The sequence below is a fragment of the Perna viridis genome, chromosome 9 (genome assembly GCF_037379345.1).
Source record: "Perna viridis isolate PV_CMFRI_1.1 ecotype Kerala chromosome 9, ASM3737934v1, whole genome shotgun sequence".
Taxonomy (NCBI): Eukaryota; Metazoa; Mollusca; class Bivalvia; order Mytilida; family Mytilidae; genus Perna; species Perna viridis.
The window spans coordinates 9,938,071-9,950,734 of record NC_142453.1 but is presented as its reverse complement, the minus strand read 5'-3'; the positions used below and the strand labels follow the sequence as shown (position 1 = coordinate 9,950,734).

The following is a 12,664-nucleotide window of genomic DNA, read 5'->3' as shown; positions in this document are numbered from 1 at the left end:
TTTTTGTTTATTATCAACAGTTTGAAGGCCAAGAAATCAATATGGATCTGAGAGTTGGCATCTTCATTACTATGAACCCTGGTTACGCTGGACGTACAGAATTACCAGAGTCTGTCAAAGCCTTGTTCCGTCCCGTTGTCGTAATTGTTCCAGATTTACAGCAAATTTGTGAGATTATGTTGTTCTCTGAAGGTTTCTTAATGGCTAAAGTTTTGGCCAAAAAGATGACAGTGTTGTATAAATTGGCCAAGGAGCAGCTGTCCAAACAGTACCATTATGATTTTGGTTTGAGAGCTCTGAAATCTGTATTGGTAATGGCTGGTGAACTGAAGAGAGGATCTGCTGAATTGCCAGAGGTAATACCATGCCACTTGGAAGAGGGGGGAGTTATATTGTTCAGCAACTTGCTTTTGTTGGCACTCCATATTGTATTTTAAGGGTGAAGTAAAAGTTTGCAATGATTCATTTTTTTTGCAGTTAATTAGTAAGTAGAAGTATATAGAGTTAGAAATGTCTAAGGTTGTCATGAATTATTAGTTTCCTTGAGTATTGGCCAAACCATGAAAACAATGAAATATTGTATTATACAAACAAGAGTTCTACCAAAAACATTTGAAATGTTTAAAATTTTATGTGCCAATGTGTAGGTAGAAGTTGGATTTATTTATCTCTTAAGGAGGTAGACCTAGGGTAGGGAACATAACTCTTGAAATCAGTGACTTGTTTGAATCATATACAATTTCCTTGAAGCTTATCAAGCTTTCACTTGAAATAGAATGAAATAAATCAATGTTACTTTGATGGTTAATGAGATTGGTGTAAAATGCTTTACACAACATTCCAATGATTTTTAAGAGTTATTGCCCTTACCCTAGGTCTACCTCCTTAAAAGACTATATTAAACATTTTCGAATGTAGTAATAAACAGTGATTTGAAATCAACAAATTCTTCTTCTTGTAGGATGTTGTGTTGATGAGAGCTCTGAGAGATATGAACTTACCCAAGTTTGTATTTGAAGATGTACCTCTATTCTTGGGTCTTATTGGTGACTTGTTCCCTGGCTTAGACTGTCCCCGTGTCAGGTATCCCAACTTCAATGATGCTGTGGAAGGGGTACTGGAAGATAATGGATACAAGTTGTTACCAATTCAGGTAAGGTTTCTCCCTTTGCATAAAAAACCAAATAAATAGAATAAGTGAGGTTGATATTTTTCTACCCTGTATTTTGATCCTCCAATGTTCTTAGGAAGTTTTGTTTACCTAATTGTAAGATTTACTCTGAGATTTTTTTTTTAAATTCTAAATGTTAAAACGATTTTTTACCAATTTCGGGCATCGGCCACTATATTATTATCCTTGATATGACATGATTGTGCTTCAATCTATTTGAGTCATGGTCATGAACCTTGTGTGAATCCAAAATTTCCCTCATGATAAAACCTATATGTGTTGTGTTGAAATTCTTTTTTTGTGGTTTGTAGGTTGACAAGGTTGTACAGCTGTACGAGACCATGATGACACGTCATACTACCATGATTGTAGGACCAACTGGTGGTGGTAAATCTGTAGTAATCAACACACTCGCCCAGGCTCAAACCAGGTATGGTATTTTAAAAAAAAAGGTAACACATTGGCTCATGCTCAAACCAAGTATTTAATCTAGATAGAGAAATAGGCAAAAACTTCTCCTTGTTTGTGCTTACTTCTCCCATTTGTCTTTGACAGGGAGAAGTTTTTGTAATAGATTACAAAGACAAAAATGTCAATATTGTTATTTTCAGACAAAATTGATTAAAACTTCTTGTCATTGATATCTTGATTAGGCGCTGAATACATTGTACAAATAACTCTAATTTTGCTATCTTTGAAACCCCTTTACAGTTAACTTGGCCTAGATTATTATTACAAGCAAAGTTGAATTATTCACTTACTTCTTAGTAATAATTACCTGAGGTAAATTTGATATAAAAAAATACATAATTTTATACTTGATGCACTAACATTAGCACTATTTTTTACTTCAAAGATCTACTAAATTTTTTCCCCACTTTTTACAAATCTGTTTTTCTCACCTCATTTCCAGCTTAGTACAGCAACATTATTACATTTTTTTTATCGTTTTGTAGATTGGGTACACAAACCAAGCTGTTTGTCATCAATCCTAAAGACAGAAGTGTAATTGATCTGTATGGTATCCTGGACCCAATTACCAGGGACTGGACTGATGGTCTCCTATCAAACATCTTCAGAGAAATAAACAGACCAACAGACAAAAATGAGAGGAAGTACATTGTATATGATGGAGACGTTGATGCATTGTGGGTAGAAAACATGAACTCTGTTATGGACGACAATAGATTGTTGACCCTAGCCAATGGTGAACGTATTCGTCTACAGAAACATTGTGCTATGTTGTTTGAAGTGTTCGATCTGCAGTATGCCTCCCCGGCTACTGTCTCTCGATGTGGTATGGTGTATGTTGATCCCAAAAATCTTGGATATGATCCATTCTGGTACAAATGGATAAATACTCGGCAGTTTAAGTTGGAGAAAGATGAGTTTCAGAGACTATATGATAAATATGTTCCCTGCTTAATTGACATGGTGGTAGAAGGAATAACAGATGGCAGACAGGGAGAGAAGATGAAGACAATTGTACCTCTTACTAATCTCAACATGGTAATTATTGTGAATTAATACTTACAGAGTTACAATTTTACTCTCAAGGGCCAAAAGTCCTGGACTTTTCCAAGTTTCAAATCATTTGTCCACTTGAGAAAAACCTAGTCCTCAATATAGGTCTTTACCTAGGTAAATAAATTTTTAAAGGTCAAATGTGAAATATTAAGAGTCCTTGACCTCATACCAACACTAATTTGAACCTCTGATTTTCATTTATACTTTTTTTTACCACTTTCTAAGTACTCTGCTACATTTCACAAAAGTTTATAGTGAACGATTTTTCATAAGTCATTTCATCTAATGGAAATATTTTATGACTGCTTCGCCAACGATTTATTTTACACTTCCAATTTTATGTGATATTAATTATTGATACATTGTGTATTTTACCTGACTTAAAGTCAAAAGCCATTTTCCTGACTTGTATATTTTTCATTTCATTCCTTGCACTGACTTTTTTTTCTTGATGCGGCTAGCACAGAAACAAACATTCCCTCAGCTCATGATCTTTAATTATTGTAACGCCATCAATGGTGACTCCAATTTTATTATTTGACACTTTTATTTGGCAAAAAACTCTTATACAGATATTTTTTAAAAGGACATCAAGGGTATGCAGTGAAACCTGCCTGAACTTTACACTGAATAATCCAAATACCTGGGTAACCAAATGACTTTAAATCAATATAAATGTATTTTATACTTTAGTCAACCAAACACCTGTCTTAAGGAGGTAGACCTAAGGTAAGGGACACAACTCTTACAAATCATTGGTACGTTTGTATTCAGCATGTTACATCAGTCTCATGTAAGCATCAAAGTAAGTTGGACTGATTTCATTCTGTTTCAAATGAAAGCTTGATAGGCTTTGGTGAAGTTGAATATGATACAATAATATCACTGATTTCAAGAGTTATGTCCCTTACCCTAGGTCTACCTCCTTAACCATACAAATTTTATGTAACATTTATGTCCAAATGTGGTTTGGGTTTAGACATGTTCCACTGTACATTTATACCAAACCCTATTTTGTAACAGGTAAGACAGTTGAGTAAGATGCTGGACTCCCTGGTAACCAAAGAGGTGACAGAGGCAGATGAGTTAGAGTGCTACTTCATAGAAGCTCTGTATTGGTCCATTGGTGCTGGCCTCCTAGAGGATGGCAGGATCAAGTTTGATGGACAGGTCAAAAATCTGGCCTCCCTACAGTCAGTTAAGGATGAAGATAAGGTTTATGCTGGAATGGGTAAGACATTGTTATACCTATACTCGACAAGTTGGTGGTATATTGGAATCACCTTGTCCATACATCCATTCAAATTTGGTTGCAACTATCTCAGCTCTCAAATGATTGGATTGATTTCAAATTTTGAGTGGCTTCATATAGATGGAGCATTAGTTGAATATGATTTTGGTTGCTTCCTGATATCAACTTCCTGTACGAGTGGGAGTATGTCTAGCTCAACAACGCATACAACTTTTTTGTAGGCAGTTCAGTGTTAAGTTTTAGAAATATTTTATGAAGAAATTGATACAAATTTTAATTTAAGTAAAGTTAGATTTTGTTCTTTATTGTCAGGTTTGTATAAGAAATTGACACTTGATGTTTGTTGGTCTATTTAAGAATTGGCAATAATAAAAAAATTTGTCTTTTGAAAAATAACATAAAGTGCAATAAACAAAATATGCACATGGAAAATTTGTTACTTTTCGACAGACAAAATTTTTATCATAGCCAGTTCTTATAAATTAAATTTAAAACATATTTTCATCTTTAAACATGAGAAAAGTAGCTCTGAATTTAACTGAATAGGGGTGTGTCAATATTTTTTATATCCATTGAGATATAACAAAATTATTTTAACCAATCAGATTGCAGTACTTATATCAAATTAATTTGTTTTAAGAGTAACAAGAACTTCTAAGGGTTGGTGAAATATTTCAAGATCTTTCATGCAAGAAAAATAAAAGAAGAAAAATTAGATGGATGAGCTCTTTTTTGAGATGTAAGCATTTGAAATTTTGGCATGAAAAAAATTCTTTAGGTTTTCCATAGATTTTATCAATTAAAAACACTGAAGAAGTAATAAAGATTCCATAAAAACTTTAAAAATAATAGTTTATGGTGTGTTTAATGAAATGATGAAAAGAAAAGTGGTAGTCACTGGGCAGAAAGTACTATATGAAATGGATAAAACATGAGGAGTTTGGAAATCTTATGAAAATGGCTGAACATGAACAGCAAACATCCTTAAAATTGAAATTATAGTTCAGTAAAATCAAATTTCTTTGTTTTTTATAGTCAGGGTTTGTGAATTAAGAATTACACAGTATCAGTCCATACATATACATATATACAAATTTTTTATATCTTTAAATGAACTTGGGTTCATCGATCTCATTGATAGAAAAGAAAGAAAGGATTTAATTATAACAATCAGCTATCGCTGCAGATAAGTTTCTGTTAATGTATCGATATTTGGGGTTGCTACGGTAACTGTCACAGACTCTGTCAAGTAAACATAATTATGGATATCAATTTTCATTGTTTCAAAAAACCTTGAATTTTGTAGGTACAATTTTATACATATCTGTCCTTTATCAGTATCTATTATATACTGAGAAAATAACAAAAATCAATACATTTACTGTCATGCTTTACATATATTTTATCATCATTTCTTTATGAATACTAGCCAAAAAGAAAAAAAATCGGTATCTTGGTATGTGCTCACCCGATGCTCTTTTGCAGAAAAAATCCCTCAAATGCACAGCCTATTTTATGTTGAATCCTAAATTTATTGTTACTTATTTTCAATTTATGAGCAAATGCATTTTATTTGTCATCACAGCCATATTCACAATTTTATTTTAGATGTTTTTTGTAAAATCTGCTATGTTCATCCAATATGTATTGCTATTATATGGAGCTCCTATTTGTTCATTTAATAATTTTTGCAGGGAGTTGGAGAAAAGCCCCTTTGCAAAAGCAAATGTTCCCTCAGACAAAAGTCTGTGGATAATGGCTCACTTATGAGGAAGCCCCTTTAGGATAATTGCCCCAATCTGTATCATGTGGAAGACGAGCATAAGGATTGTCCCAGTGGTAAAAAGTATAATTGCCACATCTGTAAATTTGAAAAAGTGTAATTCTCAATCAGATTGAAAGTTGCATGAACACTGATTTTCCATGAGAAAGGGCTAATACAATACTGAAATTCTTTCCTTATGATGTGAACTTTTTAAAATATTTGCCATTTTATATTTTAAGTAAAGAGAATCAAGCAGTGCACATCAATATGATTTCTTTTCAATCAAGTTCTTTTTTCTATCTTTTCATCCATATTTGGCTTGTAAGCTCTTATGCTAAGTAGATTATTTCCTTTTTGATAACAAGCAGGTCAAGTGATATACTAAATGAAAGTAAAGGGTTTTTTTTTATCCTGAAGGAGATGCATGTCTGTATAGAGCAATTATACTGTTTATAGAGGGATGCATGTCTGTATAGAGCAATTATACTGTTTATAGAGGAAACCATGATTGAAAAAATAGAAATAGATTAATGCCTGAAATAGAGGGGTGCAGTGCACCCTCCCCCACCCCAAATCCTTCTGACGTGCCCCTCTGTCCTTCAGATATTTGTTTCTGTAATTTGTTTTACCGTTCTTTTTACCGTCAAATGCTGACTTGAAACATATATAATATAGTAAAATTTTCAATCCATTTTCCAATATAGTGCCCCTTCAGTGTAGGAGAGTTTGTTCAGAGATAAGGTTTAGTTTAATCTTACCTTAGTATAAGACTTAAGCTATTTTTGAACCTGTAACTTTTCAGTAATCAAAAGTCTTAATATGCATTTTATCCTAATGTAATAAGAAATTTGAGTAAGTAAATGTCTTTTCTTTCAAAGTATATTTTACAAATAAATGATATTATTTCAAAACAGGTGAATTACCATCAACACAACCTACTATGTTTGAGTACTTCTGGGACACTGATCAGAAGAAATGGATCCCTTGGGCACAGAAAGTACCAAAATATATCCACGATCCCGCCAGAAAATACAATGAAATACTGGTACCAACTGTTGACACTGTCCGTACCACTTGGCTCTTAGAGCTGATGGTTGGCATTAAGCAACCAGTTGTGTTGGTTGGTGAGACAGGAACTTCAAAGACAGCTACTACCGCCAACTTCCTGAGAACACTTGATTCTGAAAGCCATGTAAGCATGAAGTAATTGATCCCTAGCTTATCCCCACGTAATTTCATATAATTGTCATAAAAATGTTGTGTCTTATTTTGGTTTACCTTTATTTGATTCTACCTCAGTAAGGCCAAAGTATTTTAAAAAAATAGATTCTCATCCCCTCTTGACCCAATTTTTCAGTCCCCAAAAAATTTTTTGTTGGGGTCCAATAAGCATTTTTTTACTAAAATTGATTGAAAAAAAAATTAAGCTCTTCTACACTTAGCGTTTTTAAAAAAAAGTCCCTCAACTGGCCGTTTACCATTTGCAAGTGAATGTGTGGATTAGGCCATAATAAAAAAATCCAAGATTCTCTTCAAATTTTGTGTAAAATTTAGGGTAGATGAGCTTAATTCAGTAATTTTATTTGTTACATCAGATTTCATATATTTAATCAAGAGATCATTTTCTGGGATTTTTAAATGAAAACAAAGGATTTATTAGATATTTATTGTACAGGAAATAGTTGAGAAGGACACAGATAAGTTAATTACAGCCTATGTTAGTAAACGTATTAGTAGGAAAACAGGATATAGATTTTGTAGACGGTTCAGGGAATTTTTAAATTGTCCTTAAATAATGTGGTTTACCACACTTGTTTGTACTAAGGCTGAAGAAATTATATTTTGGTTTCCTGCTTCTCTACACTATATTTTGTGCCTATCTTAAACATTTAATGGCCATTGTGGCTCAAGTACTGTGAAAATTTTATTGTTCGTAGGATACCAATTTTTGTGGTTTACGTGAGAAGACAAAATAATGAAACTTGGTTCCATATGAAGTGGAAATTTCCCATCGATTTTCATGCTGAAAGCTACCAAACCAAGAACTTGTGTTTCTTCTCTAAATTGGTATCCAGGAATAAAAGTATTTTCACTCAAAGCCTAGATTGTTTCCCATTTAACTCAATGTAAATGTTTTTGAAAAATAAAATTATTTCCTGCCCTTTTTTTCATTAGTAGCAGGAAACAATACTATTCAAATTTCAGGCCTAATGTATTTTAATATGTTTATATTAAAGTTAGTAGGTAAGTATCGTCCAAGTTTACATGCAAAACAAAATAACTGTAGAGGCAATTATTTAGATTTCTCACATTATTAAAAAAGAATTAAAGTCAGATGCATAAGAGTTGGTTTGTTTGTAATACTCCTTAAATTTTTACAGGCCTTTTCATTTTTTTTCCTTTTTGATAAAATGGAAGGGCAATGTCACCTTTTACCTAAATATAAGAACTAGTTGAAAAATAATCTGAAGAATTTATTATATAGCTGGTTATTTTGGTGGATGTAAAATATGGCAATTTTCAGGCAAAAAAGTATGCCCAAAATTTCGGCGATTCTTATTTTGGTGGATGCTAAGTTGTGATCTAAGCTGAGGGTATATATTTTGTGGAATTTATTTTGGCGTTTTTTTTGCACAGGTCGCTTAAATACACCAAAATTAGCATTTCATAAAAAGTACCTGCTTTATGGTATATGTCACACTTTCCTTCAAAAATCATCTCTGTTTATTAGCAATACTAAAATAAACATTTTGTAATCTGGGAACATTAAAAACTTTGTACATGTACCAAGTATATACATTACATGTACTATGATGCAAAATGAAATGGAAAGAAGTAACTGATATGTTGTTTTTTTTATTTTATAGATGGTTTTAATAGATGGTTTTAACATAGGTTGAGGGAGAAGAATAAAATGAAATAACTGAAATAACACAAAGGCTCTTTAATCCATATTAGACTCAATATCTTGAGTTCAAATATAGAAATTGGTCTTATGTGTAGCATTTACTATACATTTCTTGGATCATGAATAATTTTGCAACTTTTATGTGTTTATATTTCTAGCTCTCTTTAAAGGTTTTATTTTTAATTTTCAAAAATGCCTACCGGTACTTCATTCTTTTCCACAGGAATTACAACATTACTTCGTGTTCCAGTGAGAAAATTAGGACTTAAAGACTTGATAATAACAATGGCGCTTTAGTACAATGTATGTTGCTGAGGTCAAAGACTTTGAATAAAATAAAAATTACATAAAAAGCTTTTCTTATTTATAGAATCTGAATATGAACTAAACCTTTTCTATTTATAGCTCCTTCTGAATATGAACTTCTCCAGCAGAACAACATCATTAGATGTTCAGAGGAATTTAGAGGCCAATGTAGAAAAGAGGACGAAGGACACATACGGACCACCTCCTGGGAAACGTTTACTTATCTTCATTGATGACATGAACATGCCACAGGTAAACATTTCTTACATTATGTCACATGACTGTCACAACACAGGTAACATTTTTTTTACTTTCTGTCACACGACCCTGCCACAGGTAAAAATTTCCTTCTTTTGTTAGGTAAACACATCACAGGTCTTACTTCATGTCACATGATCATTCTACAGGTACACAACTCCTTCTTTACACATACATGATATTGAATTTGAAATATTGTTCATTTGTTGTTTTTTTTTTGTACAATCATGTACACTTTCGTCATTAACACAACTACAAATGAACATTTGTTTGATAAGTGTACTTAGTCAGACATTGAGACCAGGGAAGCAGAGAAACCACACATTGTTTTCCAACATAGGAGGAGCCTACAAAATTTGCCCAATTCTTGCAAAAACTTGCGTTTAATGAACAAAATATTTTGTGTTCGTAGGTTGATACATATGGTACTCAGCAGCCAGTAGCCCTCCTCAAACTCCTATTGGAGAGAGGAGGATGTTATGACAGAGGAAAAGATCTCAACTGGAAGAACATGAAGGACATTGGTTATATAGCTGCTATGGGAAAAGCTGGAGGAGGTCGTAATGAAACAGATCCACGTTTTGTGTCGCTATTCTCTGTTTTTAACATGACATTCCCATCTGAGGAATCTCTGTTCCTTATCTACAACTCAATTCTTGTTGGCCATTTGCAGTCATTCAACAAAGATATTCAGGATTTGGCGAAAACTATAACAAATATGACCATGACTTTGTATAGGTTAGTGAAATGAGTATTGCTACTTAGCATCTGCCAGAATTAAAACAATAATATGAACAGACAGACATGATTTTCTTTTGCTTTGAAGCTGAAATCCACTTTTTTTTTATCAGATTTTCATTTCCGATCTCAGCATTTTCCACTTTTTTAAAGGCTTTGTGAAGGTAACATAATTTAATTTGGAAGAAGCAAGTTCATTGCTTTTCTGGGTTTGTTGACCCATGAATTCATTAATATTATGGAATAATATTTTTTATTATCCCTTGTATGAACATTCAGATGTCATAACCTTTTAGTATACATCTCCAAATTTGCATCCTACATAAGTCTTCTTTTATATTTATTTGTAAATCATTAAATCAAAATTGTTCTTTATCAGTACCATTGTAAAGGACCTGCCACCAACTCCATCCAAGTTCCACTACATCTTCAACTTGAGAGATTTGTCAAGGATCTACCATGGTCTTTCTCTGACCACACCAGATAGATTCTCCAAACAAGACATGTTTGTAAGAGTCTGGAGAAATGAATGTTCCCGTGTTATTTGTGACAGACTTATTAATGAAGAGGACAAGACACATGTCAATGTGAGTTCCTCTGATGATCTTGTTAAGAATTGCATTATGGGTAAAATTAACATAATAAAGAGCACAAGACACATGTCAGTTTAGTTCCTCTGCTATGCTGGTAAAGAATTGCATTATGGGTAAATTTTACATAATTAAGAGGACAAGACACATGTCAATGTAAGTTTCTCTGATATTCTTGTTAAGACTTGCATATTGGGTAAAATTTACATAATGAAGAGGACAAGACACATGTCAGTGTATTTCCTCAGATATCCTGGTGAAGAATTGCATGATAGGTAAAATTTACATAGCTTTCATTAGAACTTTATTGCTGTTATTGAAGTAATGTAAAGTTTTTGTAAATAAGGTAAATTTTCATTTTGGGGGATTTTTTTATGAATTTGAAGAGTAGGGATGGCATTGAAATTATAGAAAGCTATTTATATAAAAGTCTAAGAACTACTGGAAGGAAAAATTTACCTCTCCTTAAATTAAATGCTGTTTAATCTGATTTCAGGGACTAATAAAAGGATTGTTGGAAGAGAACTATAAATCGTATGCCGAAACAGCTTTAAGGGATCCATGTTTATTTGGAGATTATCGTACAATGATGGAAGAGTCAGAACCACGACTTTATGAGGACATTCAGGACTATGAAGCAGCTAAAGCTCTCTTCCAAGAGGTAGGTTTATGTTAACTAGAGGTATGGGAGAGCTGGATTATGATTGGTCCACAGATTCTTCTTATACTTCTGCTTTTATAAATCTGGATTTTATTGTTACAATACTATTAGATTATTTAATATTTTTTCAACAAAAGAGAGTTTCTCATACTTATTTTGTCGAGCAGCTTTGCTGTTTTTCTGAAGTGAAAGGTATTAGTATTCTTTTATTTTCAGTTTTCCTAACTTAAATATGTAAGTTTTATAAGCGCTGCAAAGTTTCCTTTCAAGAATATTTTTTGGCAGAGTGCTTTGTGATGTCACGTATGTTGTGGAGCTATACAATAATTTTGATTCTCACTCGAGAGTGGTGGGAGATTGAAAATTATGGTATAGCTGTAGCTTTTGCTTGAAAAAGAATGAAATGAATCCAAGTTAATTAGATGCTTACATGAGATTGAAAATTATGATATACCAATATCAAAGGGATTTTATACAAAATAGGGATAATTTATATTATTCTATATTTTTGGCCAAATTTCACAATTAGTGAAAATTAGGTTATAGAATGGCGAGTGTTGGTCAAGTGGGCAGTGTAACACTTTTCTCAGTAGCTACTAATTGCAGCCTCTTAATATTTCGTATCAAGCATCAGGTACAGGTCCCAAACCGTGGAATCCAATTTCAGGCCTGTTAGACATCTACTTCCTGTTTAACGAAATGTTGCCATTTCTGTCTTTGACCCATTTTCTTTTAAATTGAAATATTCTCAGAAACCAATATAGCTCAAAAAATGATTACAAAAATTTGTTATTGAGCATTGTTTTGTAAATATAAGTGAGTTTGATGCATATTTTTTCACACTTTCTGAGGAAAGATTTTGGGGCCCAGGATAGCAATCCACCTCTGTGTATTAATGTAGTGAACATAGATCAAGGTGACTGATTTTGTTATTTTTTTTTAATTACAAGGGAATGTGATGTCTTGTTACCTATATCTATCTGTAATTGACATGATGTACTTTTTTCTTTTATTTTCAGATCCTTGAAGAATATAATGAGAGTAACACCCCAATGAACCTTGTTCTGTTTGACGATGCTTTAGAACATTTGACTCGTATTCATCGTGTGATCCGTATGGACCAAGGTCATGCTTTGTTGGTTGGTGTCGGTGGTAGTGGTAAACAGTCCTTGTGTAAGCTGGCTTCATTCACAGCAGGATGTGAAGTATTTGAGATCCAGCTCAGCAGAGGCTACAGTGAAAGCTCGTTTAGAGATGATTTAAAGAACTTGTACAATAAACTGGGTATTGAGAACAAGAAAGTTGTCTTCCTGTTCACTGATCAACATGTAGCAGAAGAAGGTAATATATCTTTGTAACTGACCACTCCCTGCATACATGACTATGACTGGGATTACGGGCTCCTTGAAAAAGATGAGGGACTTTCTGACAAAGATGGATGTTGAGCTTCATGATTGGGAAGAGGGGCTTTTACAGGATTAGGGGGTC

The 12,664-nt window shown here is 33.1% G+C and overlaps 1 protein-coding gene across 2 annotated transcripts in view; it reads left to right on the top strand.

Moving 5' to 3' along the window:
- The window catches only part of LOC148606620 (dynein axonemal heavy chain 10-like), a 67,645-nt gene that overhangs the window by 31,841 nt on the left and 23,140 nt on the right, over positions 1 to 12,664 (top strand). For both annotated transcript variants that reach the window (XM_088543735.1, XM_088543734.1), the window contains 11 exons: positions 21 to 356; positions 962 to 1,153; positions 1,483 to 1,601; positions 2,128 to 2,680; positions 3,722 to 3,929; positions 6,630 to 6,907; positions 9,029 to 9,181; positions 9,600 to 9,925; positions 10,305 to 10,512; positions 11,012 to 11,176; positions 12,196 to 12,517. In XM_088543735.1, the coding sequence (XP_088399861.1) occupies positions 21 to 356; positions 962 to 1,153; positions 1,483 to 1,601; positions 2,128 to 2,680; positions 3,722 to 3,929; positions 6,630 to 6,907; positions 9,029 to 9,181; positions 9,600 to 9,925; positions 10,305 to 10,512; positions 11,012 to 11,176; positions 12,196 to 12,517 (2,860 nt within the window). The remainder of the gene's footprint in view (positions 1 to 20; positions 357 to 961; positions 1,154 to 1,482; positions 1,602 to 2,127; positions 2,681 to 3,721; positions 3,930 to 6,629; positions 6,908 to 9,028; positions 9,182 to 9,599; positions 9,926 to 10,304; positions 10,513 to 11,011; positions 11,177 to 12,195; positions 12,518 to 12,664) is intronic.